The 27,995-nt window shown below is 51.1% G+C and overlaps 2 protein-coding genes across 3 annotated transcripts; one reads left to right on the forward strand and one right to left on the reverse strand.

Moving 5' to 3' along the window:
• The first annotated feature begins 719 nt into the window (after positions 1-719).
• On the forward strand, positions 720-23,195 carry Bhmg1 (basic helix-loop-helix and HMG-box containing 1). 2 transcript variants are annotated; one of them, XM_017802892.2, is made up of 14 exons: positions 720-884; positions 3,925-3,995; positions 8,115-8,205; positions 14,046-14,157; positions 15,487-15,624; positions 16,384-16,626; positions 17,520-17,628; positions 18,336-18,436; positions 19,045-19,200; positions 19,526-19,599; positions 20,338-20,508; positions 20,579-20,808; positions 21,439-21,528; positions 22,453-23,195. In XM_017802892.2, the coding sequence occupies exons 2-14, from the start codon at positions 3,925-3,927 to the stop codon at positions 22,742-22,744; spliced, it is 1,878 nt and encodes a 625-aa protein (XP_017658381.2). In that variant the 5' UTR covers positions 720-884; the 3' UTR covers positions 22,745-23,195. The 2 variants fall into 2 exon arrangements, with proteins under 2 accessions (XP_017658381.2, XP_029411389.1); XM_029555529.1 differs by lacking the exon at positions 16,384-16,626.
• A 184-nt stretch (positions 23,196-23,379) lies between these two features.
• Six5 (SIX homeobox 5) lies at positions 23,380-27,950 on the reverse strand. Its single transcript, XM_008852054.2, has 3 exons — positions 26,409-27,950; positions 24,732-25,534; positions 23,380-24,554 (listed from the first exon to the last, which is right to left on the reverse strand). Exons 1-3 carry the CDS (start codon positions 27,209-27,211, stop codon positions 23,944-23,946), a joined length of 2,217 nt encoding a protein of 738 aa, XP_008850276.1. The 5' UTR covers positions 27,212-27,950; the 3' UTR covers positions 23,380-23,943.
• Positions 27,951-27,995: the final 45 nt, after the last annotated feature.

The raw sequence follows: 27,995 nt of genomic DNA on the forward strand, positions 1-27,995 counted from the left end.
CTGCAAGCCTGGGCTACACAGCAAGCCCAAATACTAAAAAGGACACTGAATCAAGAAGAGCTGTCTCCATCAGAAGTTCCACTGAAGAAACTCAGCCAAGTCACTAGCATCCAGCCTGGAGCTTGGCAGCTAATGCAAGGGAAGAGGTGGAAATGGCGGGCCAGACCGGGGAGCTAGGGACCTGACCCCCCCTCTCTGCTGGGGACCTGGCAACTGTCGCCACTCTCCAAAGGGCCTTCGCTGATTGGTCGCGGCTAAGTGCGAGCGGGAGCAAGTGCCTCCTCACGCACGAGGCCCAGCAGCTCCTGCAGAGACAAGCGGCGTGGCCTGAGCGAAGGCAGCCGTGTAGCGAACGCTGATTGGTCAGTACTACACGGGAGCAGACGTCTATTCTGGAGACGATGCAAGGGCAGCGTGGCCTGAGAAAAAGGCCGGTGGCACAGGGAGCGCTGACCGGCCAATACTATGCGGGAGCATCTGTTTGTCATCAGGAGATAAGGCTCGAGGCTGAGAGGTTAGGGGCGTGGCCTGAGGAAAAGGCCTGTGGCGAGACGAGCGCTGATTGGTCAGTACTATCGGCACGCGGGAGCAGATGCCTCGTCAGGGAACCAGGCACGAGGCCGAGTGGCTCTAAGCAGCCAGTCCCTGCGCTCCCGCCCACCGGTGCGCATGCGCATGGTGACACACACCACCGCTTTTTGCCAGTCTCGCGTGGCGAGAACAGAGAGGGGCGTAGCCTCACCTCAGACGTTCGAGGCTTGTCGGGGGACAGCCTCGCACCCTGCCAGTCCTCGCTGGGACAGCGTTGCTGCAGCTCGGGACCTGCATCCTCAGGACTCCACGTTGTGCTGTTGCATCCCATTGGGCGTCGCAGGAAACCACAAGTAGTCCCCTTTGACTTTTTCCTCCTCACGAGGCGGGTGCTGGTGGCCCCCAGGTCTGGGGTGGGAAATGGACCCTGGCTTTAGTGGGCCTGGGGGGTTGGGAATCAGGGGGCCCCAGAGTTGAGCTGCAGGTGTGGCCTCATTTGGGGAGCTTTAGAAGAGGAGAGGGCCAGGATAGTTTGGGGTGGAAGCGCTGTCTATTTTGGGGCAGGTTGTAGCTGAAAACTACAATTGAACTTCTAGAAAGTTCTTTTGGGGGGGGGCAGGGTTTGAAGCAGGGTATCCCTGTAGCTACAGCTGGCCTGGAAGTCGTGGTGTAGACTGGACTGGCTTCAATCTCACAGAGATCCACCTGGCTGTGCCTCAGTAGGGCTAAAGGCATGCACCGCCACCATGCCCAGCCTAGAACATTCTTTTATGTTTTGAGTGGCTTTGCTTTTTCAGATCTGGAAAGTTCTTTTTGTTCTTTGTGAGTGGAGACTTGGGATCTGTTCAGTTCCAGAATGTTCATTTTGTGCTTTTTGAGTGTCTGGAGACTTGGGATCTCCTGTTGGAATCTGGAAAGTTCTTTTTGTGCTTTTTGAGTGTCTGGAGACTTGGGCTCCTCTGTTTGGTTCTGGAAAGTTCTTTTTGAGTGTCTGGAGCTGTGAGATCTCCTGTTCGGTTCCAGAAAGTTCTTTTTGTGCTTTTTGAGTGTCTGGAGACTTGGGCTCCTCTGTTTGGTTCTGGAAAGTTCTTTTTGAGTGTCTGGAGCTGTGAGATCTCCTGTTCGGTTCCAGAAAGTTCTTTTTGTGCTTTTTGAGTGTCTGGAGACTTGGGCTCCTCTGTTTGGTTCTGGAAAGTTCTTTTTGAGTGTCTGGAGCTGTGAGATCTCCTGTTCGGTTCCAGAAAGTTCTTTTTGTGCTTTTTGAGTGTCTGGAGACTTGGGCTCCTCTGTTTGGTTCTGGAAAGTTCTTTTTGAGTGTCTGGAGCTGTGAGATCTCCTGTTCGGTTCCAGAAAGTTCTTTTTGTGCTTTTTGAGTGTCTGGAGACTTGGGCTCCTCTGTTTGGTTCTGGAAAGTTCTTTTTGAGTGTCTGGAGCTGTGAGATCTCCTGTTCGGTTCCAGAAAGTTCTTTTTGTGCTTTTTGAGTGTCTGGAGACTTGGGCTCCTCTGTTTGGTTCTGGAAAGTTCTTTTTGAGTGTCTGGAGCTGTGAGATCTCCTGTTCGGTTCCAGAAAGTTCTTTTTGTGCTTTTTGAGTGTCTGGAGACTTGGGCTCCTCTGTTTGGTTCTGGAAAGTTCTTTTTGAGTGTCTGGAGCTGTGAGATCTCCTGTTCGGTTCCAGAAAGTTCTTTTTGTGCTTTTTGAGTGTCTGGAGACTTGGGCTCCTCTGTTTGGTTCTGGAAAGTTCTTTTTGAGTGTCTGGAGCTGTGAGATCTCCTGTTCGGTTCCAGAAAGTTCTTTTTGTGCTTTTTGAGTGTCTGGAGACTTGGGCTCCTCTGTTTGGTTCTGGAAAGTTCTTTTTGAGTGTCTGGAGCTGTGAGATCTCCTGTTCGGTTCCAGAAAGTTCTTTTTGTGCTTTTTGAGTGTCTGGAGACTTGGGCTCCCCTGTTTGGTTCTGGAAAGTTCTTTTTGAGTGTCTGGAGCTGTGAGATCTCCTGTTCGGTTCCAGAAAGTTCTTTTTGTGCTTTTTGAGTGTCTGGAGACTTGGGCTCCCCTGTTTGGTTCTGGAAAGTTCTTTTTGAGTGTCTGGAGCTGTGGGATCTCCTGTTCGGTTCCAGAAAGTTCTTTTTGTGCTTTTTGAGTGTCTGGAGACTTGGGATCTCCTTTTGGAATCTAGAAAGTTCTTTTTGTTCTTTTTCAAGTGTCTGGAGACTTGGGCACCCCTGTTTGGTTCTGGAAAGTTCTTTTTGAGTGTCTGGAGATGCGGGATCTCCTGTTCAGTTCCAGAAAGTTCTTTTTGTGATTTTTGAGTGTCTGGAGACTTGGGGGGTCTCCTATTCAGTTCTGGAAAGTTCTTTTTGTGCTTTTTGAGCGTCTGGAGACTTGGGATTTCCTGTTAGAACCTGGAAAGGTTTTTTTGTTTTTTTGTTTTGTTTTGTTTTGTTTTTTTGTTTTTGTTTTTGAGTGGCACCTGATACTTGGGATATCCTGTTAGAGCCTGAAAAGTTCTTTTTGAGTGGCATTGGAGACCTGGAATCACCTGTTAGAATTTTTGGAAAGTTCTTTTTGAGTGTCTGAACACTTGGGATCTTCTGTGAGAATCCGGGAAGTTCTTTTTGTTCTTTTTGAGTAACTAGGAGACGAGATTGCCTTTTAGAATCTATATTTAATTTAAAAATATTTTTAAATGTAGTTTATGATGTTGATTTTATGATTAGGGTCATAAAATCATTAGGATCTTGATTTTTTGATGGTAAAAAGCCAACATTTTGCAGATCTAGGCTATCAGTATTCAATTTTCACTGTTTGTAAGTTTAAGGGTTCTTTTTTAGGCTCTAGGTCCTCACTTTGGGATTTTAAAATCAGTTTTTTCTTATGTTAATGTCACAGTCTATATCTGTGTATGGTATCACAGGAATTTAATCTCAACACTAAGAGACAGAAACAGGCATCTCTGTGAGTTAAAGGCCAACCTGATCTACATAGTGAGTTCCAGGCAGCCAGGGCTACATAGTAAAGCCCTTTCTCAAAAAAAAAAAAAAAAAAAGAGAAAAAAAGAAAAGCACAGTTTGAGCCACAGTTTTCAGGCTAGATAGTCTCTGTTGCAGCCTCTGTCCTCCCATTATTGATGTTATAGTTCTGAAGTCAAAGTCTGGGAATTTGCTTGGTTTTGTTCAGATCCAAATCATGATTTAAGAGCCTGAATTTAACATTTGGGATTTGTGATCTTCTATTTCGAGTTTGGGGTTTTTAATTTAGGTTTCTAAGCCCATGGTTATATCCTATTTTAGGATCTCTGAGTGCTGTTAAAAAAGCACCGTGGGAGAAAAAGGCCATTATGCGGCCCATTCATTCTGGAATCCCAGAGGTCACTAATAATTCTTTTTCCTCCTTGCAGATGTTGGGTTCCAGCAGAGCCTTGTGTTTCCCTAATCAGCTCAGAGCTAGTTCCTGGGATCCCAGTGACAGGTAATGGCTTCTTCCATCTACCTTACAGCTCCAGCCACTCAGCTTGAATAAGTATTTACTGGACATTTACTGTTGCCAGATTGTTTGCTTAGCTCTTTAATTGTATCTGGTAATTACTATAACCCCATAAGAAAGTGAGGCTGTCACTGCCATTTCCCAGATGAGAGACTGCTGAGGTGATTGGTAAAAGTAACCTCTAAAGTCCCTTCAGGCTTTATGTTCTTGGGATTTTTTCTTGTTTGTTGTTTCTTTGTTTTTATTGTTTCTTTTCTTTCAGTGCTGGGTATTGATACTAGTACCTTAGGCATGCAAAGTAAGCACTTTACTACTAAACTACATCCCCAGCTCCCATTCTGAGGTTCTTTTGTTTGTTTGTTGTTGTTTTAAGACAAAGTCTCACTACGTAGCCCTGGCTCAACTGGACTCCCTTATGTAGACCAGGCTGACCTCTAACTCACAGTGCTAGGATTAAAGGCTCCCACATGGCAGTTAACTGTCCATAAGCCAGTGGAATCCAAAGCCCTCTTCTGACTTCCAAGGGCATTGCATGACATGGGTACTCTTACATACATTCAGGTAATACACTCATACACATAACGCTAAAATAATAAATAAAATTTTATTTATTTATTTATTTATTTATTGTGGTCTTTTTGGTCTCCCTGTAGCCCCAGCTGACCTGGAAAACTCTATGTAGACCAGGCTGGCCTTGAACTCACAGAGATCACCTGCCTCTCACTCCCCAGTGCTGGGACTAAATGCATGCACCACCACGCCTCACTCTTTTTTTTCTTTCTTTTTTTTTTTTGAGACAGAGTTTCACTCTAGCCCAAGCTGGCCTTAAACCACAGCGTTCCTCCTGCTTCAGTCTCCCAAGTACTGGGATTACAGGTTTGCACTACCATGCAAATAAATAAGGTTGGGGGGATATATCACTTGGTAAAGTACTTGGCATACAAAGAATAAGGGTCTGAGTTTGATCCCTCAGAATGCATGTGAAAAGTGGGTGCAGTAGCACACGGCTGTCAATCCAGCACTGTAGGTGAAGGTGGAAAGGTCCCTGAGGCTCACTGGCCAGTCATTCCGACTGAGCCATCAAACTCCAGGTTTAGAAAGAGACCCTGTCCCAAAGTGGGCAGGGTGGGGATGGTGGCGCATGCCTGTAATCCCAGCATTAGGGAGATGGAGACTTCATCCTTGAGGCTACTCTGTTCCAGATTGAGTGACCCTGTTTCAAAAACTAAGGTGGAAAGTAACTGAGGAAGACACCCAGTGTCAACTTCTGGTGTCCACATGCGCACAGTGACACACACACAAAAGGAAAAAAATATCCAAATGAGCAGTCTAATGCTTTGCTCCCCCATCTCGAAACTCCTAATATTTAAACAAGCTACCCCAAATTTTCATTTGCACTGTCCCCTCAAAATTTACATAACTCATTGTGGTCCTAGTTGCAGTTTTATGTTTGTTTGGTAGTGTGATTAGTGACTTTATCTCTGGATGTCTGCTCCAAAGGATTGCATTCTTTAAAAAAAAAAAAAAAAGTTTATTTTATGCTGGGCGTGGTGGCGTGCACCTTTAATCCAAGTCCTCAGGAGGCAGAGGCAGGAAGAGCTCTGTGAGATCGAGGCCACCCTGGTTCACATCATGACTTCCAGGTAGGCTGTGGCTAGGGAGACCCTGTCAAAAATCAACAAAAAAATATAATTTTTATTTTATTTTATGTGTATGAGTGTATTACTTGGATGTATATAAGTGCACCCATGTCATGAAATTCCTGTGGAGGTCAGAAGAGGGCAATGGATCCCCTGGAACTGGAGTTAGAGATAGTTATTAGCTGCTATGTGGGTGCTGGGGATCAAACTCAGGTCCTCTGCAAGAGCAGTCAGTTGTTCTTAACTGAGAAGCCATCTCCCCAGCCCCAGGACTGTATTCTATATGCTTTGATCCCTGCCACCTATCACAGTCTATGCCACATAGTGGGTGTTCAGTAAGTGATTGCTGAATGAATGGGTAAGAAAGATTTTCTTTGATGTTGTTTTTTAACATTTGTTCTGTGTGGAGGTCCAAGAACAATTTGCAGGAGTCTATTTTCTCCTTCCACCATGTAGGTTCCAGAGATGGAACTCAGGTCATCACATTGACAAGAGCCCTTGCTCACCAGGCCTCTACAGGCCCTTGTTTGGTTCACTGCCCCACCTTTTTTTTCTTTTTATTTTCTTTGGGGTTTTTGTTGTTGTTGTTGTTGTTGTTGTTGTTGTTTGCAGTGCTCAGAATGGAATCCAGGGTCTCAGACATATTAGGCAAGTAGCCCCTCACTGGTAAATTATTTTTGGTTTTTTGGGTTTGATGATTTATTATTTTTTTTTTTTTTTATGTGTGCATCGCCTGCCTGTATGTGCGTGCACCCATGTCATGCAATGCCTTGGAGGTCAGAAGAGGGCATCAGATTCCCCTGGAACTGGAGTTAAGGATGCTTCATAGCCGCCATGTGGGTGCTAGGAATTGAACCCGGGTCCTCTGCAAGAGCAGTCAGTCAGTGCTCTTACCTGCTGAGCCATCTCTCCAGCCCTTGTTTTGATTTTTTTGATAATAGGTTTCATGTAGCCCAACTAGCCTTAAACTCACTATGTAAATTAGGATGGCCCTGAAGTCCTGAACCACCTTCCTCTACCTCCTAAGTGTTGGGACGACAAGCAGATGCCAGCTTGCCTGGTTCTCACTGGGGAATTCTCCACTAGTGCTCTTCCCCTGAACCACACTCCCAGCCCAGAAAGATTCTTCTAGGAATTTAGAGTTTGGTTAGGAAGATGAGTGTGTCTCCACATAGAACCCCACCTCCCAAGGGCAGTGACTGAAGAAACCCTCTTCCTCTCCATGGTGCTCTGTGCATGGTGCTCAGCTGACACCTGTAATGCATGCAGGGAGTGTTTTGGTGTGGCCATACCGCAAGTAACACTGTGGACATTTGAGGGGAGCAAAGCATGAGCGAGAACAACTGAAGTGGGTCCTGAGGAAGATGGGATGAGAACTGATGGTAATGGGTAATGGAGGTGTTGGCAGCCCCACAGAAGCCCCAAGGCAGCTGTTTTGTGTAATTTGGGAGAGAAATTTCAGCATCTTTGTAGCTCCGTCTGTCAGAAGAGAGGGGTGGCACTGTGTGTGCCTGGGTAGCTCATGAATTCTGAATTCAGGAATGAGGCCCTGGGAGTGCCCCATACCAGCTGGTTTCATACCCTTATTTTATTGACTCATTCATTGAGTTCCCACAGGGTGGTAGGATTAGGGACAGAGTGGTGCCCCCTACCCATCAGACTTCCTGGGGTGGGTATCAGAGATGTGAGTACAGGAGCATTCGGCTTGCCCTCCCTGTACAATAAGGGTCAGTCAGTGTGAAAGAGTCAAAGTCAGAGTAGAACCAGAGTGGCCAGCTCAGCCAGAAAGATAGGGGTGCATGAGTCACACAAAGGTTTTATTTTTACTTTATTATTTTTTAACACAGAGAGTTGAAACTTGACCTTTGCCAGGTGTTGTGGTACATGCTTGTAATCTCAACTCTTGAGAGTCCAAGGCAGGAGGATTACCATGAGTTTGACTCCAGTCTGGGCTACATAGCAAGACCTTATATCTACCCCCACCCCAAAATAGATAAACAAACTTGCTCCTTAGCAATGGTGTGACACGGAGGGGAATCAAGGGGGTAATATGATTAGATTTGTTTCAGAAAAGCTCCCACTGCCTCAGGTAGAGAGTATGGGTGGAGGAGGCCAGAAGGGAGGCTGGGAGACTATGAGGTTGTCAAGATGGGCTACAGCAGGGATTAGGGAATGAAGAGAAGGGGAAGGAAGAGGAATAGGCAAAATTTAGCCACATATGGGTCCAGGAGATAAAGGAAATGGTAAAGGCTGATGATGCCTGAGACTTTCTTGACTGTCCCAGGGGTGGCAGATACCCTTGACATGAGACAGGAGGTTTGGGAGCAGGTGCCAAATCCAAATTTAAAGTCAGGTGTGGCTCATACCTATAATCTCAGCATTTGGAAGGCTGAGGCAGAAGGATCACCTTGTCTCCAAATAATTTTAGATGTCTTAACCAAAACCATCTTTCATCCCAAAACAGGAAAGATAAGAAAAACCACACGAACAAACTTCAAGAGCTGGCCTTGCTGATCCCCATGACTCTGAAGACCAGAAACAAGAAGCTCACCAAGGTGTGGGGACTGAAGGAAAGGAGGCAGGCGGGGAGGCAGGGGGGTCACATAGGAGCAAGTAGGGACTTGCCCTCAGAAACCTAGACAGGTCCTTTCAGTGACAGCCTTGAAATGGTAGTGGTCCCTTTCTGAACAGAATTTCTGGGAGTCCATGATCCCATGGGGTTCAAGATCCCTTGGGAATTCTTCTTTTTGTGGCTAGGGTTGCAAGTCTGGGCCTCATCCCATGTAAGCAAATGCCTTACCGCAGAGCTATATCCCTAGCCCTGTGGGATTCTTTATGAAAAGAGGTGAGGTGAGGTCTAAGGAGATGGTGTAGTTGGACCTTGCTGTGCAAGCATGAGAACCGAGTTCCATCACCAAAATCCACATAGAAAGCCAGGTGTCATACTCATAATCCAGCACAAGGAGGGGCAGACACAGGAGGATCCCTGGGGCTCACTGGCCAGCTAGCCTAGCCTATCAGTGAGCCCTAGTCCCAGTGAGACCTGTCTCAGAAAAAATAAAAAGACAGCTCCTGAGAAATGACATGAGATTGGCCTCTACATGCGCATGCACACCTGTGTACCCACATAAATGTGTACACACATACCCAAAATGAAGCAGAGGGAACTTGGAATTGAAAAGTCCAGGCAGAGGTCAGACAGCAGGGTTTGAGCCTCCAGCTTCTCAGCCTGAGACTCCTCTGCTCTCTCAGCCTCAGGTTTCTTAGTTGTAAAAAAAAGAAAGATAACTCCTGCTACTTAGCAATACTGCAGGACACAAATACTGCTAGGGATATACCTTAGCGGCAGAGTGCCTGGCATGTGCAAAGCTCTAGGTTTCATTCTTGATATTTGGGAACAAATGCAGCCTGATGACAAATGTCTTTCATCCCAACACCTGGGAAACTGAGACACGAGACTTGCAAGTTCAAGGTCTGCCTGGCCTACAGAGTGAGTTCAAACCCACCTTGGGCAGCTTAGTGAGGCCCTGTCTCAAGATAAAAATGTAACTAGCGGACCGAGAATGTAGTTTGATGATAGAGCACTTGCCTGGCATGCACAACACCCTGGGTTCAATCCTCAGTGCTACAAAGAGAAAGAGTATCAGCATGGTCTTAGAGACTCCAGGGGAAAACAAATTGTCTTTTCCTTTGCCAACTTTCAGAGGCAGTTCACACACTCTGCCTCACTAAAAACCAACAGTTTGGCCCTCCTGCCCCCCTCTTACAGAGATCCTCATGATTACACTGGGCCCATGTAGATAATCCTGAGTAATCTCTCCATCTCAAGATCCTTAACTCAGTGACATCTGCAAAGTCCCCTTTGCCATATAAGGCAACCAACTCATAAGGGGACTGGGATGTGGCTGTCTTTATAATTGGGACGTGACTATTGGGGGAATTTTTTTCTGTGTTCTCAAGCATTTGCATATTTGGTATGCCTAGGTGCTGTTGGTCATAGGCTCCCAGGAAACCAGAGTGGAGAGGGACACAGTTCCTGCCCTCAAGGAATGAGAGTCTAGCATTTCATAACTGAAAAGATGACCAACTCCTTTGGAATTATCTCCAGGCCTCAGTCTACAATTTTTTGTTGTTGTTTTTAAGGTTCCAGAGATTATACTAGCCTCGTGCATACTATGCAAGGGCAAGACCACTGAGCACTACCCCAGCCCTCTTTTTATTTATTTTTTTAATATTTTATTTTTTATTTTTATTTTATGTGTATGAGTGTATTGCCTGCATGTATGTGAGTGCACCTGTGTCGTGCAGTGCCATGGAGGTCAGAAGAGGGCTTCGGATTTCCCTGGAACTGGAGTTAAGGATGGTTCATAGCTGCAATGTGGGTGCTGGGAATTGAACCCGAGTCCTCTGCAAGAGCAGTCAGTGCTCTTAACTGCTGAGCCATCTCTCCAGCCCCTCGTTTCTTTTTTAAAATTTATTTTTATGTGTATGTGTGTTGCCTGCATGTTGGTAAGTGCCCCACATACATGCAGTGCTTGCAGAGGCCAGAAGGGGGTGTCAGATTCCCTAGATCTGAAGTTCTGGGTGGTTGTGAGTGGCCATGTGGGTGTTGGGAACCAAACCTGGGTCCTCTGCAAGAGCAGCTGGTGCTCTTAACTTCTGGGCCAGTCCCTCTGTTCCTCGTTTCTGATGCGTTTTAGACTGTGAATTCTGCCAGGGCAAGGGCTGAAGAACTTTCTCTCCCCAGCATCCACAGGACCTAACACAGAGAAAATAATGATAACTGTTGCTCCCAAATTACTGCAAATTTGGCTGGGTATGGTAGTGTATGCCTTTAATCCCAGCACCTAGGAGGCAGAGGCAGGTGAATCTCTGTGAGATCAGGGTCAACCTGGTCTACATAGTAGTTCTAACAGTGGCTACAGGGAAACCCTGTCTCAACTCCCCCCAACTGCCCCCCCCCAAACAAAACAAAACTAAAACCCAATTTACTGTGAATTCCTGGAATCTGATTTTGAATGCTAAGCACCTAAGCATCCCCATGCCTTTTTTAAAAAATTTATCTTTGGGCCAGGTATTATGGTACATGCCTTTAATCCCAGCATTTGGGAAGCAGTACGAGGCCAGTCTGGTCTGCATAGAAAGTTCCAGGCCAGCTGGGGCTACAGGGAGACCCTATCTCAAGAACACACAAAATATATTATTTATTTGTGGGGGGCACATTCCATGGTGCATGTGTGGAAGTCAGAGGACTTGAGGCAGTTCTCTTCTACTCTGTGGGTTCCATGGATGGAACTCAGATTGTCAGGCTTGGCAGCAGGAACCTTTACCCCTGAACCATCTTACAGGCCCACATTCTTTTCTTACTTTGAGACAGGATCTCACTGTGCATCCATTTGACCTGGTACTTGCTTTATAGCACTGGGTGGTCTCAAACTTATGGCAGTCCTCCTGCCTCTGCCTCTTGTGTTGAGGGTATAGGCATATGCCACCATGTCGGGCAATACAGCTTACTTTCTGCAAGGCTTGTGAGAGAGATGTATGAGCATCTTACTTTCTGGTTTAATGAAACTGAATTCCTGAAGGATTGCCCAGAAGTAACCCACTGGGCAATGGTTCGGGGGTAAAGAGAGAGAAAGAGAATGTGAATGAGAATCTCATTCCATAGGTCTGTGCCTTTAATCAGTTGGTCACTCAGTGTTCAGTATACGTTTGTTGAATGACTGAATGAATTCTCTCTGTTCTGACCAATTCAACTGATCTCTGGGATTTGACCCTCTGGTTGTCACCACCAAGCTCAAGTTCCTACAGTGCCCAGACAGCCTTCTCGCTGGGTCTAGTGGCTCATTCCTCTTAATTCCAACTCTTGGGAGGCTCAAACAGGAGAATCATGAGTTAAAGGCCAGCCTGAGCTACACAGTGAGAACTTGTCTCAAAAAATAAAAAGATGGAAGGGCTGGAGAAATGGCTTAGTGGTTAAGAGCACTGGCTGTTCTTCCTGAGAACCCAGGTTCAGGTCCTAGCACTCACATGGGTGACTAACAACCTCTGAAAAATCTAGTTCCAGGGGATCTGAAGCCCTCTTTCTTATCTCCATCGACATTGCATGTACAAGGGTATTTACATGCGCTCAAAACATACAATAATAAATAAATAAATAAACTTTTTTTAAAAAGAGACTGAGGCACTGGAGAGATGACTTAGCTGTTAAGAATGCTGGCTACTCTTCGAGAGAACCTGGGTTCAGTTCCCAGCATTCACATGGCAGCTAACAACCATCTGTAACTGTAGTTCCAGGAATCCAACACCTCTTCTGACCTCCAATCTTGAAATCAGCAACAGAGCCCAGTTGTCTTCTGCATAGAACCTTTAGTAACACTTGTTACTACAAAGGCTTAGTTTTACTGAATGTCAACTGTTCCAAGCCTGGTATTAGAAATACTAATCTAAAAAAGTATCTTCTCTAAAAACACACAGTCTAGCTATGTTTCTCTCTCTCTCTCTCTCTCTCTCTCTCTCTCTCTCTCTCTCTTTTCAGAAAATTCTCTCTCTCTCTCCCTCTCTCCCCCCTCTCTCCCTCTCTCCCTCTCTCCCTCTCTCCCTCCCCCCCATTTAAGCTCTCTAGACCCCTTTGAAGGCAGTTTCAAGATCCACTAAGCCTTTTTTATCTTTTAAATTTATTTAATTTATTTTTATTTCTTATTTTTTGGTCTTTTTGAGACAGGGCCTCCCTGTAACCTCCAGCTGGCCTGGAACTTGCTGTGTAAACCATCTGGCCTTGAACTGCCTTCCTCTGCCTCCCGAGTACTGGGATTAAAGGCATGGGCCACCACGGCCAGCTACTAAGCCTTTTTCTAAAAAAATTTTATTATTATTATTATTTGGTCTTTTTTTTGAGACAGGGTCTCCCTGTAGCCCCAGCTGTCCTAGAACTTACTATGTAGACCAGGCTGGCCTTGAACTCACAGAGATCTGCCTGCCTCTGCTTCCCAAGTGCTGGGATTAAAGGCATGCACCACCACACCCGGCTATTTTATTATTTTTATTTTATGTGTACAAGTGTATTGCCTGCATGTATATGAGTGCACCCATGTCGTGCAGTGCTGCAGAGGTCAGAAAAGGGCTTCGGATTCTCCCGGAACTGAAGTTAAGGACGGTTCATAGCTGCCATGTGGGCGCTGGGAATTGAACCCGGGTCCTCTGCAAGAGCAGTCAGCTCTCTTAACCGCTGAGCCATCTCTCCAGCTCCATAATAAGCCTTTTTAAAACGTATGTATGTCGGGGGGAACATTTTCTTTCTTTACTGTATATGGGGAGGGAGGTCTCTTTTTCCTTTTTTGAGATATTGAGACAGAGTCTTGCTATGTAGTCCAGGTTGACCTGGAATTTATTATTATGCTTCAGCTTCCTGAGTGCTAAGATTGCAGGTGTGCAGTAATACCACTGGTCAACAGTTTCGAATAGTCTTTGAGTTGTTTTGGGTGTACTGTCCTCATTGGAACATAGGTCTGTGGAAGCACTGTGGCTGCCTCACCCCAACATGCCTGCCCTCTGGCTTTTAGCTTTGTGTCTCCAGTAGCAGCTCAATAGGCATTCAGTGGTAGGGTGGGTGGTCCCTTAGTGCTGGCCAGGAGCATCCTGCTGAGTGCAGAGACGAAATCTGTCCTTTAAGAGTTCCTAGCTGAGCCACTTCTCCATTCTGTGCCCTTGGAATATGGAATTAAATTAGCAACAATCTCACCATCAAATAGCTCAAGGTCAATGGGAGAGAACACAATGCCCACAGATAACAGAAAACAGGGTTGCTAATGGGGAAGTGGAAGAGGCCAAAGTCCAGCACCCAGACTAGGGATGCTGATCCAGCCTGGGCCAGAGGGTTCAGGCAGGCCCTTGTTAGAAGAGAGGCCACCATGCTAAAGCTCCAAGAAGGAGCAGGCTAGTGAGGGAGCTTGTGGGAAGAAGGAGGCTGGATAAGGAATGCTGCTTGAGCAAAGGGCTTGGGCCAGAAACTGACCAGTATCCGTAAACAGGACCAGAAGCAGCCTGCCCTAGGTTCAGGTTCTAGCTCTGCCTCCTCAATTCCCCAGATTCCTCTCATTCAGCCTTAGTTTCTTCAGCTTAACCTCTAGCTCACTGGACAAGATGGGGGCTAAAGAGCAGAGTAGGAATGGCTCTACCAGGTGAGACATTGCTGGGGGATTTGTGGGAAGTGGGATGCTGGATCTTCCTATCTTTGTTCCTCAGGATCTTCACCCTGTTCTGAGCCCTGGCCTTTGGGCATATCAGAGGCTCACACTATACAGCCCAGGCTAGCTTCAAATCATGATCCTCCTGCCTTGGGAGGGAGCTGGGACGACAGGCAACACACCCAACTCTCAACCCTGTCTTTCTGCAGAAGGAGATCCTGCTGCATGTCCTGCACTACATTCAATACCTCCAGAGAAGCATTGATGTGACCAAGACCTTGCTCAAGAGCCACATCGGCAATGGGAAAGGTGGACTTGTGGGTAAGAAGTTCAACCATCTTTTCCTGTTGACTCTGTATCATGTGTTGTCTTGGCTGTCAGGGCAACCAAATGACCATCTTCCTCTCCTGGGAGAGAGGACTACATCAGAGAGGTATGCAAGGTGCTGTAGGAAAATCGGGGTTGGTGGCTCACACCTGTTAATCTAGCATTCAGAGGCTGAGGCAGGAAGATTGCATGAATTGAAGGTCAACCTGGGCTACATAGTGAGTTCCAGGCCAGCCTAGGCTACAGAGCAAGACTGTCTCAAAACAAAACAGTATAGGAGCTTCGAGGAGGGAACCTAAAGCTGAGCCTTGAAGGACAGTACAAGAAACCCTGCCAGACTGCATAAGCACTCTGAGCAAGAACATGTGGGCATGAAAGGACATGTGCAGAATGTTTAGGGACAGGTGAGCAGCAGATGTGATTGCAGGAACTAGCACTGAGATGATGCATGCCAACTTCTGAGCCTGGTCCTCATTCAGATTTCTCTAGGCTTCAGTCTTGTCATATGTAAATTGGAACTCACACCAGTACTTCTCTCCTGTGTTTGTTATGGGGATCAGACATGTTAATGCATAGGAAGAAACAATATGGCACCTGGAGTATGCAGCCACCCAGTGTGGTACACTGTGACTGGTGTGAAACACTTGGGCAGGAGGACAAAAGAGGCTGGGAACAGCAGGACAAGGGGGCGAGGATGAGGTCATCAGGGCTTCCTCCACTTGGCAATGGAGGGGACCAAGGGAATGAGAATTACCAGAAGATTTAAGCCAGGGAGCATCCTGATCAGGTTGATTTGCCTTTGATTGATTGATTGACTGATTGATTGCTTGCTTGATTGATTGATTTTTACTTATTTATTTTTTGGTCTTTTTGAGACAGGGTCTCCCTGTAGCCCCAGCTGGCCTGGAACTCTCTATGTAGACCAGGCTGGCCTTGAACTCACAGAGGTCCACTTGCCTCTGCCTCCCAAGTGCTGGGACTACAGGCATGTGCCATCATGACCAGCTTTTGTTTTATTTATTATCTATTTTTCTTTTTTTCCTTTTGGTTTTTTGAGACAGGGTCTTGCTGTATAGCCTAGATTGGTCTCAAATTTGCAGTAAACCCCTGCTTCAGCCTCCTGAGTGCTGGGGTGGCAGGCCTGCTTTCCCTGTACTTCTTCCCCCTGGCTGTGCAACACATTGCTCCCTTCATCCTCAGATTCCCTGTTTGTGGAGTCTGCCTGACAGCATCCCCAGTGCCAGGTTGGGAAGTCTTGTCTGGGAGGAAGAAGATATACAGGACTAGGAGTGGGATCTAACCTGTGTCCTTCTCTACCCCCAGAGCTGGGTCAGAACCCATCTGCTGGCCTGGCCAGGTGGAAACACTCTACTCCCTCAAGCTCCCCATGCTTTCAGAAGTCACGCCTTTGGGGAGCCTGTCAGAAACCACCTCAAAACAAGAAGTTCACCCAAGTGTCAGGTACATGCATACTGTCCATGGAGGCAGAACAGGAGGCTGGGGTCAAAGGAGAGGAGGTTCTTTCTGCACCGATGTGTTGGGCTTGGGCCTTGCAGAGCCAGGAGTCTATGCCTGAATCCTGCTCTCAGGCTCTGCTGGGAGATGCGCTGAGGCCTGAGGTGGCTTGCTCTCCTCTGAGGGCCTCTGTTTCTTCCTCACTGGGACAGGCACCAACAGCAGACTATCTCAAGGTTACACAAGAGCCTGTATAGACACTGCCAAGCACTGGAGAGCCCCAAGGAGAATGCTGCTGTTATCATTTATTGTCCTTGGACTAGGACATGGGGTGGGGAGGGAAAGGTGAGGTGGAAGAAAGATCCAAGTATAGGGGCTCCAGCCCAATCTCATCATACTCTCACTTCCTTGCCCCTTAAGGGCCTCATTGTCCATGTCTGTGAAATGGGACTGGGGTCTAATCAGTGGTTATGTCTTGCCTGCCCATCAGAATTATTGGGATGCTTAGGAGCTTCCTAAGTGTGCCATGTACCCAGAGAGCTGGAGTCATTAGTCTGGGGTGGACTGTCATACTAGCTGCCTAACATACTGTTTTAGAGTTTGGAGGCATGTGGACAGGTTTGGGGGCAGTGACCTCTACTTGAGGATTGGGGTATACCCAGGGTGCTGGTGAGTAGCCAGGCCAGCCCAGAGCAAAGGAGGCCCTGCCTAAACCATAATCTAAGGCTATCCTGGTGATTGCCCCCCCACCTCCCATTTTCTCAGAACGCCCAACCTGGTCCCAGAAGCCTCACCGTTCTCTGACTCTGGGGCAGCCTGAGAAACTGGTGACCCTATCCCCAAGCCAGGAGGAAGGAAAAGGGGAGGCTGCCACATCTCCAAGACACTACTGTCCTAGCAAACACCTCAGAACTGCACCATCCCTGTCTCAAGGTGATGGAGTGGCCCAGCTGGTATTCCTGGACATGGCTGAGAACATTGAGAACATCGCTGCCTGTGATATCACAAGTTGGTCCCTTTCCCCAGAAGGAACTTGCATTCATTTATGTATCTTTCTCCCTCCCCTGCCCCCTCTCTGTGGGTGTGTGTCTCATTTCACAGGGCTATGGTCTCTCTCCCAACTTTCTTTTCTCATGTCAGGCTCCTTAAAGGAGGACATGATCAGGGTTACCCTTGTATGTAAGCTTCAGGTCCCAGAGCTAGAGATGGCAGAATCTGCTCACCAGGCTTCTCTGAAGCAGGCAGACTGTGGCTTGTCCAGGGCACTGTAGCCAGGGAGGGGGATGTCTCAGAAGGTCAGGAAAGCAAGCAAGAGTACAGTCCCTGACCTCATACTAGCTCTGAGGCCTCCAAGTGCCTGGAGAAAGGCTCCCGTTTCCTGGGTACCTCCTCGGAGCCAGGACATGACATGCTGTGCTTGTGACCAAGTTCTCATCCAAGGAAGGAGTCCCCTACATTCCCAGATGCTGGTAGTCCAGAGCCATTTACACTTGCTGGGGTGCTCAGGATGCTCTGGTTCCAGAGGTGCCATCAACTTCCTGCTAACTATGTGATTTGGGGCAACTCCATAGTATAGTGACTCAGTTTACCTATCAGTACAAGAATGCTGCTGTACTTCGGTAAAGGTTTACCATAGGGACAGGTGGGCCATACTTACTTGTTTGCTCTCCTAGTTGTGGCTGTTGTTATGCCATATTAAGGATCTGATCTTCAGCACAGCTTCAGATAGAGATCTGGGAGTCAATGCTAGGATGATTCAGGCACCACAGCCTTACATAGGCACAGGCACTTCCTGGGTGAGGGAAACTATGTGGTCCAGAGGCTGGTCTGTCTCCTTCCCCGGATCTGGGAGCTCTGGAATATGGCACCATTCACAGGTATATTCTCACTTTGGCCCCTAGGTGACTGTCATGGGGTCAGGGCACAGGATGGAGAGCCCAACATTGACTTTAAGGTCCAGAGAAGAGTTGAAAAGTCCTGTTTCCTCAGCAAGGCACAGCCCTGTCTCAGGTGAGGGAACCCCAGGGTGCCAGTGGCAGGGGTTAAGGTGTTTGTTTGGTCTGGTGTGGCTGAGGCCCATGAGAAATAAGTTTTACATTCTTTGTCAGGGCTCCATGAGGGGTGGTCTGTGTCCAATTGTGTACTGGCTAGTGCCAGGTCCCAGGAAGGCCTGGCTTCAACCTTCTGGATGGGGGATTGCCTCCTGCTGATCTCCCTGCCTCCTCTCCCCGATCCAGCCAGTCCTCACCCCACTGAGTGATTCCCTAACACAGACCTTGACCATGGAGGTGAGGGTTGAAGCCTTCAACCCAAGGTAGAGCCCAGAGTCTTCCTTGGCATTGGAGAATGTAACTCACGTCATCATGACAGCCCTCTCTTGCCCTTAACACCAATCTTCCCCTGAACAGCACAAATGTTCTCCAGTCTCCACATCAGCCCCCTCTGAGCTTGCCACTCTGGTCCCTCTACTTGAAGCACCTACCCCCTGGTTCACCTGGGAAACTGCCCTCCTGCCCACCTATCCTCTGGTCTTCTTGGAACCTCTGCAGCATTTGCTCGCCAGCTCATCTATCCTCACAAGACTTGAGGTTTCTTTGGGGAGGAAGCCCCAGCTGATTAAATCCCCTGGGGCTGCAAAGTTGGCCATGGGAGCTCCACAAAAGTCCCAAAGCCCAGTCCAAGGCTCTGTGTCTGCCTCTTGATTCCACCTCTTGTAGGCAGGAGCTACTGTTGTGCGATTCCAGCAAGGAGGTAGACAGAGAAACACCAGACAGTGACCCCTGGCTTCCTGCTTGGACCTCAGAAGACAGCTCCAGTGGTGACTACAACTCTCCTTGTAGGCTTTGAGCCTTCTTGAACCTTTCTTCAGAGATGTGGCAAGGGAAAGCAGTTGGGGATCTGCTAAGCATAGGGATGGTAACACACTATACCTACCATCACTCTGCCCTTACTTGCTGTGGCAGACATTGCTAATCAGTCATTGCTTTTGCCCTCGAATCCAGCTGCGCAGAATCAATCTTTCTTTCTCTTTTTTGTTTTTTAGACAGGTCTTTCTATGTAGCCCTGGATAGCCTCAAACTCACTGTGTAGACCAGGCTGATCTCGAGTTCACAGAGATCTGCCTGCCTCTGCCTCCTGAGTGCTGGGATTAAAGGTTTGAGCCATCCTGCCCATCCTCAGAATTTTTCTTAACACAGAGCTGCAGGTCGCTACTCTCAGTCTGTTGGCTCTGGTGCACTACAATAATGAGGTTTTCTTTTTTTTTTTTTTGCCATCCTTGACATACTGCCAAGCAGCATAACTCTTAATTTCTTCTACCAAGACTGAATGACAGCTGTCTTTCCCCAGTGTCTGACACTTAACTCCTCAATGACCTGCTACTGCATTGACTTGAGCACATCCCTGAGCCCCATGATTCCTTTGCAGGGAGCCCACTGGATTTGGGGTCTCCCCAGGTCAGTACCTGGCATGTGATCAACCACCTGAGTGAGATCTTAGGACTGAGCTCTTCCCCTTTCAGTTCCCCAAGCAAAATCCTGTCGGATCATGTCTTGGAAGACAACACCTGCTTTCTGACTGAAGGTGGGCTGCCAGGGTGGGAGGGAACTTTGTTCATTGACAAAACGTGGGGAAACCCACCCACCAAGTACTTGGGTGGGGGCTTTGAAGGATTGCCCAGAGAAGAATCCCTTCCAGGCTAGGCCTGTAGCCCAACATGGGCCACCAGGCCGTAGTGAAGGGGAGCTCCAGGGGCAGGAAGCTGCTGCTGTACCCTCAGAAGCTGGCCTGTGAGTGAGATTTGGACATGGGTTAGGAAACCCCCAAGGGGGAAAGCCAAAGAGGGGGACTCTGGCTAGCAGGGGCAGACTGAGAGAGGCATCTCGTCCTGCTAGTGCTGTTTCCACAGGTCTCTTTGAAGAGGTGTTCTTAGAGCCTGAGCCTCCACCTGCAGCCTGTGAACTGGCAGTCTCCCAGGAGAAGGTAGGCCTGTCCTCCTGCCTTCTGTCCCTCACCCATCATCTCCCACTGGTCATCCTTTCTAGAGTCAGCCCTCTGCCCCTCAAGATCTGCCTTTGAGCTCACTGCTGCCACCAGGAGCCTGGGAAAGACCTGCCTAAACTCACAGCTACTCTGCCAAGCAAAGGGGTCTCAAGGCCTCATTTCATACATGAGGAAACTGTAATCAGAACAGGGTCCCGAGGATGCCTCAGCTGGAGAGAATAGTCTTGGTATCCGAGCCGCTCAGAGTGCAATGGCTGAGTTAGAGGCAGAAACAAAGCCAGACGCCAATAGTGTGCTCTCCATGAGCTCTAAGCACTGCAAGGGGCACTTCTCAGCCCCTCGAGGACTCTGCTATGGGTGAACTCCACACTCAGGGAGGTTAAGACTTACTTGGCCAGATTTGGTGGCGCACTCCTATAATCTCAGCTCTTGGGTGTTTGAGGGCAACCTGGGCTCCATGAGACTCTGTCAAACACACAGACACAAACCCCACAGCAAACAAACCTGTCTAAGGCATCACAGTTCCTCAGTGAGTGGTAAACTGAGGATGAGAAAGATACTGCCCCTCTGGGAACACAGGAACATTGCCTCAAATGTCCTGAGGGGCGTAGAGATGGCAAATGAATAACCAGAGCTCTTTCTAATGATCCTGTGTGTCCTGGAGTCAGTGAGTGGAGGATGCCTCATCCCAACTATCTTCCTCCTCATCTGGCTTAGGACACACCCTCCAAGGGCCCTAGGGGCCCACCTAACTTAGGGTCCTCAGTCTCGCTGGACCATTGCTACCTCTCGATGAGTGAGAACAGCAGGGTGCTGTCCAGCTCTAGCTCCAGCTCTGGCTCCAGCTCAGAGTCCACAGACACAGAGTCCCTGAGGGAGCAGGAAGAGGTAAGAGGGTGCTACTTCCCCGGGTAGGGTGGTTGTCTTATCATTCACTCACCTCTATATCTTCCAACAGGCCATCCCCCAGGGCTTGCAGACCTCCAGTGATGAGGACAGAAACTGCACATGGACCCCCACCCAACGATCCTCTGGCCTGCTGGTAGCTGGCAGGAAGACCCAGAGGGGTCAGGCCAGCCAGGGTCCCATGAGGCCTAAGGACAGCAGGAAAGCCTCCAGCCAGGTGAAGAAAAAGTGTGTCAATGGCTTCATCATGTTCTGCAGAATGAACCGGAAGCAGTACATCCGGTGGGTGAGGGGCCCTGGGTGGTCACAGATAGAGAGGGCTTACCACCTGTATGCATCCCCAGACCATGTGGCCTCTATACCCCTGTGCCTTCCCGTCATGTGAAGGAGAATTGAATTCGAACCTGAGATGTCAGGGAAAAGGACATTAATTGCCCTTGGTCACCTTAAAACTGCCTTCAAGGGGGCCTAGATCAATCCTGTCCCTCTGTCTCAGGCTGACGTCATCTCCAGAATGCTGGGCCACATTGGTGGCAGTTTGTCCTCAGGAGGTTCAGGCTCAGTCCTGCCTCACACCCTAGCATACTCCTCTTAATGTCCTTGGGGTTGACTTGGATCAAGTGTGGGCCCTGGACCTGTCACTGTTGGGCAGAGCCATAACAGGAAGAGCTGGTGTCCTCACTGGAAGAGTGGGTTTAAGGGGAGGGTCTATAGGGCAGTGGCTGCCTTCACCTAAGCTCCCAGGGACAGCCACATTTCTTCTTTGACTCTTTTCTCCAGAGAATATATTAGGGGCCTCAAAGGCTTGGGAGAGAAAAGAGGGCAAAGGCCCTGGTGTGGCCACAACATGTTCCTATGCCCAAGCCAGGGAGCCTGGTAGGCCTCCCCTGACCTCCCTCCTTCCTGTCCCAGAGCCTGTCCTGGGACTGCTTCCACATCTGCCACCAAGGAACTGGCACAAGTGTGGCGAGTGATGACCCCAGAGGAGCGGAGACCATATTGGTAAGAAATGCCTTCCAGAAGGCATGGGTGGGCCATAGGCCCCAGACCTCTGATCCTCATCCCTCACAGAGCCTCATGTGGGTGCCAGGACCTTGTAAGCAGTTTGCTGGGCTGAGGATTTTTGGATCACAAAGGTTTTTTTCTTTGTGTATGATATGTGATGTGTGTGTGGTGTGTGCACAAGAATATACAGGTATACATACCCATGCTAGTGCATGCAGAGGCCAGAACAAAATGTCAAATGTTTTCCTCTATTGCTCTCTGCCTTACTGCCTTGAGACAGGATCTCTCACTGAAGCAGAAGCTGGCCTTTACAGCTAGGTTGGCTGGCCAGTGAGAGCTTGGTATCTGCCTGTGTTTCTGCCCCCCAACCCCCATGTTGGAGTTACAGGTACATACATACAGCCATGCCCTGCTTCTTATGTGGGTGCTGGAGATTTAAACTCTGATCCTCATGCTTGCAGATCAAACATCTTTAAAAGCACTGAGCCATCTCCCCAACCCGAGTCACAAATTCTTATGAAAGACTTGGGGTGACAGGTGAAGAGGTGCCCTGGGCTGGGAAGGGGTCTTGGTACTTGAAACCTCCATTTCTTTTATTTTGCCACATGGAGCTTCTCAGGTCCTGTTTTCCTGTCACTTGGCCTCCTCTGTCTCTTCTCTTCTCCAAACTCTGCCCTCTCCACCAACTTCGGGGGGCGGGGGGGTTGCCCCTGCCCATTTCCAAACTGGCTGGAAACTACCCCCTCCTCCATTTGTGTGAAGAGCTGCTGGCAGAGTTCCTTCAAGAGATCAGTTCCTGGAAGCCAGGGGCCAAAGCTCTTGGCTTCCCTGAAGCCCAGATTTGGTCACTGCTAGGGACAGGACTAGTGGGGGAACCTAGGTTGCCAGCAGAGTGATGAAGCCCTGCCTGTCTGTCTCCAGCACTAGGGCACGCAAGTTTAGCCGCCAGCACAATCGCATTGTGAAGCGGGAGCGGTCCAACAGTGAGGATGATGATGGAGAGATTCTCAAGCCCTTCTACCAGCTGCTGGTTGAGAAGGCCCAAGTAATCCCGGGACTGGTCCCTGTGAGCATCATCTCCCTGGACCTGGCCTCACCGCCTACACCCCCAACCTGTGAAGGGCAGCACCTGCTTGCTCAGTTCTGCCACCCCTTGGCTCCCAGCTCTACCCCATCCCCCCTGTCCCCACACTTATTTGAAAACAGGAGCTAAGGATGGCATGTTTGTTCCCCCTGGGCCTCAGTACCTACTGCTGTGGATTCCCTGTCCAGTTACCCCCCTGGCACAAGAGAATTTACTGACCCCAAGGCTTAGTGCTTTGCCTCGTGTACATCAGGGCATGACCCCCTCCCTCCAGCCCTTTTCACCCTCCATTGTCCTAAAAGGATGTCCCATATGAAATGTAGGTGACATGTGAGCAGGGGCTCCTCTGCGCCCAGAATGAAATGGTTCTAAACTATTGCCTTAAAATGAAATGGAACCCTTGTTACCAGCTGGGGATAAGGGGAGCTATGTCCCAAATCCTTGGCCTTGGATGGGCCTTTGACATAAGTCAAATTGAGAGGCCCTTTGCAATCTACAGAACCTCCTTCCCAAGCCACAGGGCTGAACTCAGTCCCTCTTTACCTCAGAAAGTCTTGGGTATGGTGACACACTTGCAATTCCAGCACTCAGGAGGCTGAGGCAAAGATGGGGTTTGAGGTCAACTTGGGCTACAGAGCAGGACCCCATCTCAAAAAACAAACCATTAACAGAAAGAGCAAGCCACTGCATCAAGCTAGGTATTTGTCTCTAGTTATCTTTTGGGTCAGTTGTTTGATTCTATTGTGTGTTTATTTTTTTTTTTGAAATGGAGGCATAACATGTTCTAGAAAAATAAAAGATTTATAGTACAAACTAGACATAAGTCAGGGTTGCCCTGGGGGACAAACATAATCTTTGGTCTGGGGCTGGAGGTGATCCCAGGGCTCAAGTCCAGGGAAATGGGAAGGGTCCCTGCCCACACCGGTGTCCCTTCTCAGTAGGAAGGGACTGTCAGTCTCTGGTCACAATCTGGGAACACTGGGCATCAGTACAGCTATTAATAGTGTTAGGTGGGGTGATGGTGCCTTGTTGGAAATCGGTCACTTAGCAGGGTCTTCAGCTCACTAGTGTACCAGGTGTAGGAGGGCAGATCCCAAGCATAACTCCTAGTACCCCCATGCACACGGCAGGCAGTGGAAGAACAGGGATCCCATCAGGAGACATCCAGCACCTGACCAGGGCAAGTCCCCCTGGCTCTTGAAGGCTTGCAGATGGTCCAGGGTGGAGGGCTGTAGTGTAGGACTTTGGAGGGTATAGTTTCCCAAGGGTCCCTCCTGGTCCTGTCCCAGCACCTTGAGCACCATTGTCAGGAGGTGGTGAGGACCAGGTCACAGTTCCAGGGGCTCTTCCACAGGCACTGACTGCAGCTGCGTCAGGACCTTGGCTTCAGCTTCCAGCCCCTCATCAACCTCTACCCCTGCTGTGGCTCCTAGAAGCAACCCCTGGCCATCAGTGTCTGGTAGCCTCAGCACAGTGTGGGTGGCTTGTGTCCCCAGTCCTTTTTCCGTGTCTAGCAGCCCCTCTACCCCTGTGCTCAGTTCCAGTCCTGCTGGCCAGATGGGCACAGCTGCAGGTGACAGCATCAGACCCTCAGGCAGATGTGCAGGGAAGCTGGGCAGGAGACCTGAGGAGTCCGGGGAGAAGGGCAGGCTGGTGGCAGAGGTGACAGCAGGGGCAGGTGGCAGTGGCTGCACAGAGATGGAGCCCAGTGTCTGAGCCTCTGGGAGGGCAGAGTTGGGGGCCACTGGGAGGGCTCCTTCGGGCACTGAGATGGTTGGCTCTTGTTTCAGGGGCAGGGCCAGGCTGGGGGCTGGCGGCAGGACCTGGGAGACCAGCATGCTGGTGGGGAAGGTGGCGGTGAGGATGATCTTGCCCTGCTGCACGGCCACCCCGGTGACGATGGGGCTGCCAGACACAGGGTTGGCCAGGAGAAAGTTCCCTGTGGGGAGAGGAGATGTTGAGAGCTGGAAGAGGAGGGGAATATATTGAAGGGCAGGCAGACCAGTCCTTGGGGCTCTTTCAGCTGCAGTAGGCCTGGGCTCAGAGCACAAGGATGGATCAGGGATGAGACGCCTGGTCCCCCAGCCCACCCAGGCCTGAGGAATGCAGGGGATACCTGGGGTAGTAGCCGAGGGAAGCTGCAGGGCAGTCACTCCCACACCAGAGTTTATCAGGTGCATGTTGGCAGGGCCCGTGGAAGCTGCCACCTTCACAGGGCTGCCTGGCCCGGCTGTCAACAGCTGGAGTGGCCCCACAGCCTGAGGCAGGGTCACCACCTGGGAGGTGGGTACCACCTGGGGCAAGTTCAGCAGGGGGGAGGTGGGGCCCAGGCCTGTTGGGTATCCAGATGAGGGTGAGAGGGGCACAACCTGGGGAGCGGCCACAGTGGGCACAGCTCCTGGGGTCAAAGGGAAGGTGGAGGTGGATGGGGGGCCAGGAACTACTTGGGGCAGGGTCCCTGGGGCTTCTTCTCCAGTTGCCCCAGGAGCAGGCCCCTGTACCCCTTTGGTCTCAGGGGTCTCAGACTGAGCCTCCTCCAGCCTAACCTCTCCTGTCTGTGGGTCCAGGACCAGGGAAGTCTTGGTCTCACTGGCGCCCTGGGGGCTGGGCTGTGGTGGAGGGGCTCCCCCTCCCCCTGTGAGCAGCAGAGACCCCAGGCTGGAGGCCTCCCCCAGGGCCAAGCTGTTGATGATGACTGGGCTGCCATTAAGGAGGACTGCTGGGGGGCTGCTGGCTGCCAGGAAGCTCCCATTCACCAGGATAGAGGAGGAGGCTGGGCATGGTGCTGCAGGGCTGGCTCCAGCTAGGAAGATAGAGCTCTGGCTGGGGGCTTCCCCAGCCACGGGGGCCACACTCCTCTCCAGGTCCTCGGGACTTCGGCTGGACTCATCCTCAGTAGTGGGGTTCCCATCAGACTCGCTAGCAGGAAAAAAAGGGTTAAGTTGTGGGCCTAAAGGCTGCTCCCCCTAGGAGCACAGGCAGCCAGCACTGCTGTTAACTATTTTAGCATTCGGGCACCCCCACACGCACACCGTCCCCCGCACCCCCCAACTTCCCGGGCCTCTACAAGCCCGGCCTGGAGTGACACTGGCGGGAAAGCTAACGCTGGAGGGAAGAGGCCGTACTTTCCCATCACCTTGGCCTGCAGCCCAGCACCCAGGCGTCCCAGGTCCCCTGGGTCGGCAGGCGTGTGGCCTGTAGTGAGAAGGCAGACTTCCCAGTGTCCTTCCCCCCAGGCGTCAGAATAGGGAGCAAGAGGCCAGGCGCTCAGGGTGGGAGGGGAAGAGCTTGGGTTACAGGGAAACCGGAGCCGGGGAAGGTTCACGTTTCACAACAAAGACAGGCGACAGACCACGCTGTTAGGGCCGGAGGGGGCATGGGGGTGGGGAAGAGTAACGGTCACACAAGGGCCAGGTTGCAAAGGCCCTGAGGGTGGGTCTCCGCCCGGTGTGCCTTACACAAAGCGAACCCCCCTTTCCACTGCCCCTCTAGGGAGCTCCCCACTTTTCTCACTACCTCCCTGAATACCCTGCAGTCCCAAACACTGATGGGTTTCAAATGGACCCTGGGGTGCAGCGACAAGGGCCTCTGCCCGCAGGACCCTGTTGCCCAGAGAATCCTGGGCCTGCCTGGACCATCCACGCTCAGTCCCTGCGCTCCGCGGACGCTTGGGGGTGTAAGGGGCTGGTGTCCGAGGAGTACCGCGCGCTGACTCCAGCAGTGGGCACCGGGGAGGACGGCTGGACAGAACGTCCCCGGGACGGCAGGCCATGCGTCGCCCGGGGACCCTCACCTTTTGCAGGGCGCACCGCTGCCAGTCCCAGTCCGGTCTCGCTGTCGCCGGTTCTTGAACCAGTTGCTGACTTGCGTGAGCGAGAGGCCGGTGAGTGTGGCCAGGCGGCGCTTCTCGTCCGGCGTCGGGTAGCGGTTGCCCCGGTAGCAGGCCTTGAGCGCGGCGCGGGAGCGCTCCTTGAAGCAGTACACGGTCTCCTCCCCGTCCCAGATGGTCTTGGGCAGCGGGAACTTCTTACGCAGCCGGTATTTGTCCACCGCGCCCAGCGCACGGCCGCGGGCCCGCTCGGCCTCGTGGTAGCGCGCGCGCAGGTAGAGGTCCTGTAGGAAGGCGTGGTGGGCGGCGGGGAAAGGGCGGCTCTCCAGCAGCCGGTAGAGCTCGGCGTATTCACCCCGCTGGAAGGCCACCAGGGCCCGCGCGCGCAGCACCGGGTCGCTGCCACGTAGGCGCTCAGCCGGGGGCAGTGCGCCCAGGAAGCGGCTCAAGCGGCCGGCGTGGCCCGCCTGGAGCAGCGCCTCGCACACGCACGCCACCTGCTCTGGCGAGAAGCGGAGGCCCGTGGGCGCTTCGGCGGCGGTGTTGGGGGACGACCCCGGGACGCCGGGGGACCTGGAGTCCTCCGCTCCGGCCGCCGCTTCTCCCGCCCTGGTCCCGGCCGCCGCTGCCGCCTCCCCCTCGGCCGCCTGCAAAGTCTGCAGGAGCTGGCGCGCTTCCTCCTCCTCCTCTTCGGTGGCCGCCGCCGCCACCACCGCCTCTCCCCCGGCCGCCGGCCCCGCGTTCGGCTCGGCAGGCAAGGTAGCCATGTTTTGCAACTTTGGGAAGTTCCTCCCTCCTTCTCCGCCTCCCTCGGGCTTCCCCAGCCCCCTCCCTGCCAGGCTCTTCAAGGAGGCCCCCCGCCCTCCCTAGGCGCTCTTCTCGCCCCCCTCCCGGCCCAAACGCTATTGCCAGCTCTGCCTTCGGGTCTCTGTCAGTGTGTCCGCCCCCTCCCCAGCTGTCCGTGGTTCTCCCTTTGTTTTCCCTCCGTCTCAGGCCGCGCTTTCGGCCTCCCCCTGCGTGTGCCTCTGGCTCAGGGCCTCAGTTTCCCCATCGGGACAATGGAGAAGGTAACGGGCCGTCCAAGGTTAAGGGCGCGAAGCACCTCCGCCCCGACACTGAGCTTCTGCACGCTTCGGTCTCCAGGGTCCTCTGAAGCGCCCCCCGCCCCCCACAACTCCCCATCTCCACGCCGCGCTCCGCCCTTCGGAATTCCCGGCTCCGTGGAGTTGGGGGGGAAAGAGGCGGATCTGGCTGAGAGGAGGGGCGGGGAAAACGGACTCGAAAGTTTGCAGCAACTTTTCTCGAGCGAAGGTCCCGGGAGAGGATGCGCGTGGCGTGCGCAGGCGCAGTGGAAAGAGGAGGGCCGCACTAGCTGCCGACGCAGCCCCTTACTTTTCCATGCTCGAGTGCCACAGCTTTGCCACAGCTGGGCGGGAGGCGGTGCCTGCGAGCGGCTCCTTGCTCCTCTTCTACTGGCTGGATACTTAAGCCCCGCCCCCCAGTTTTTCCGCCCCCAACTGATTGGTTCGCTTTGCGTCCCGCTAGCTCCCT

Source organism: Nannospalax galili, unplaced genomic scaffold (genome assembly GCF_000622305.1).
Source record: "Nannospalax galili isolate Female #2095 unplaced genomic scaffold, S.galili_v1.0 scaffold385, whole genome shotgun sequence".
Classification (NCBI taxonomy): Eukaryota; Metazoa; Chordata; class Mammalia; order Rodentia; family Spalacidae; genus Nannospalax; species Nannospalax galili.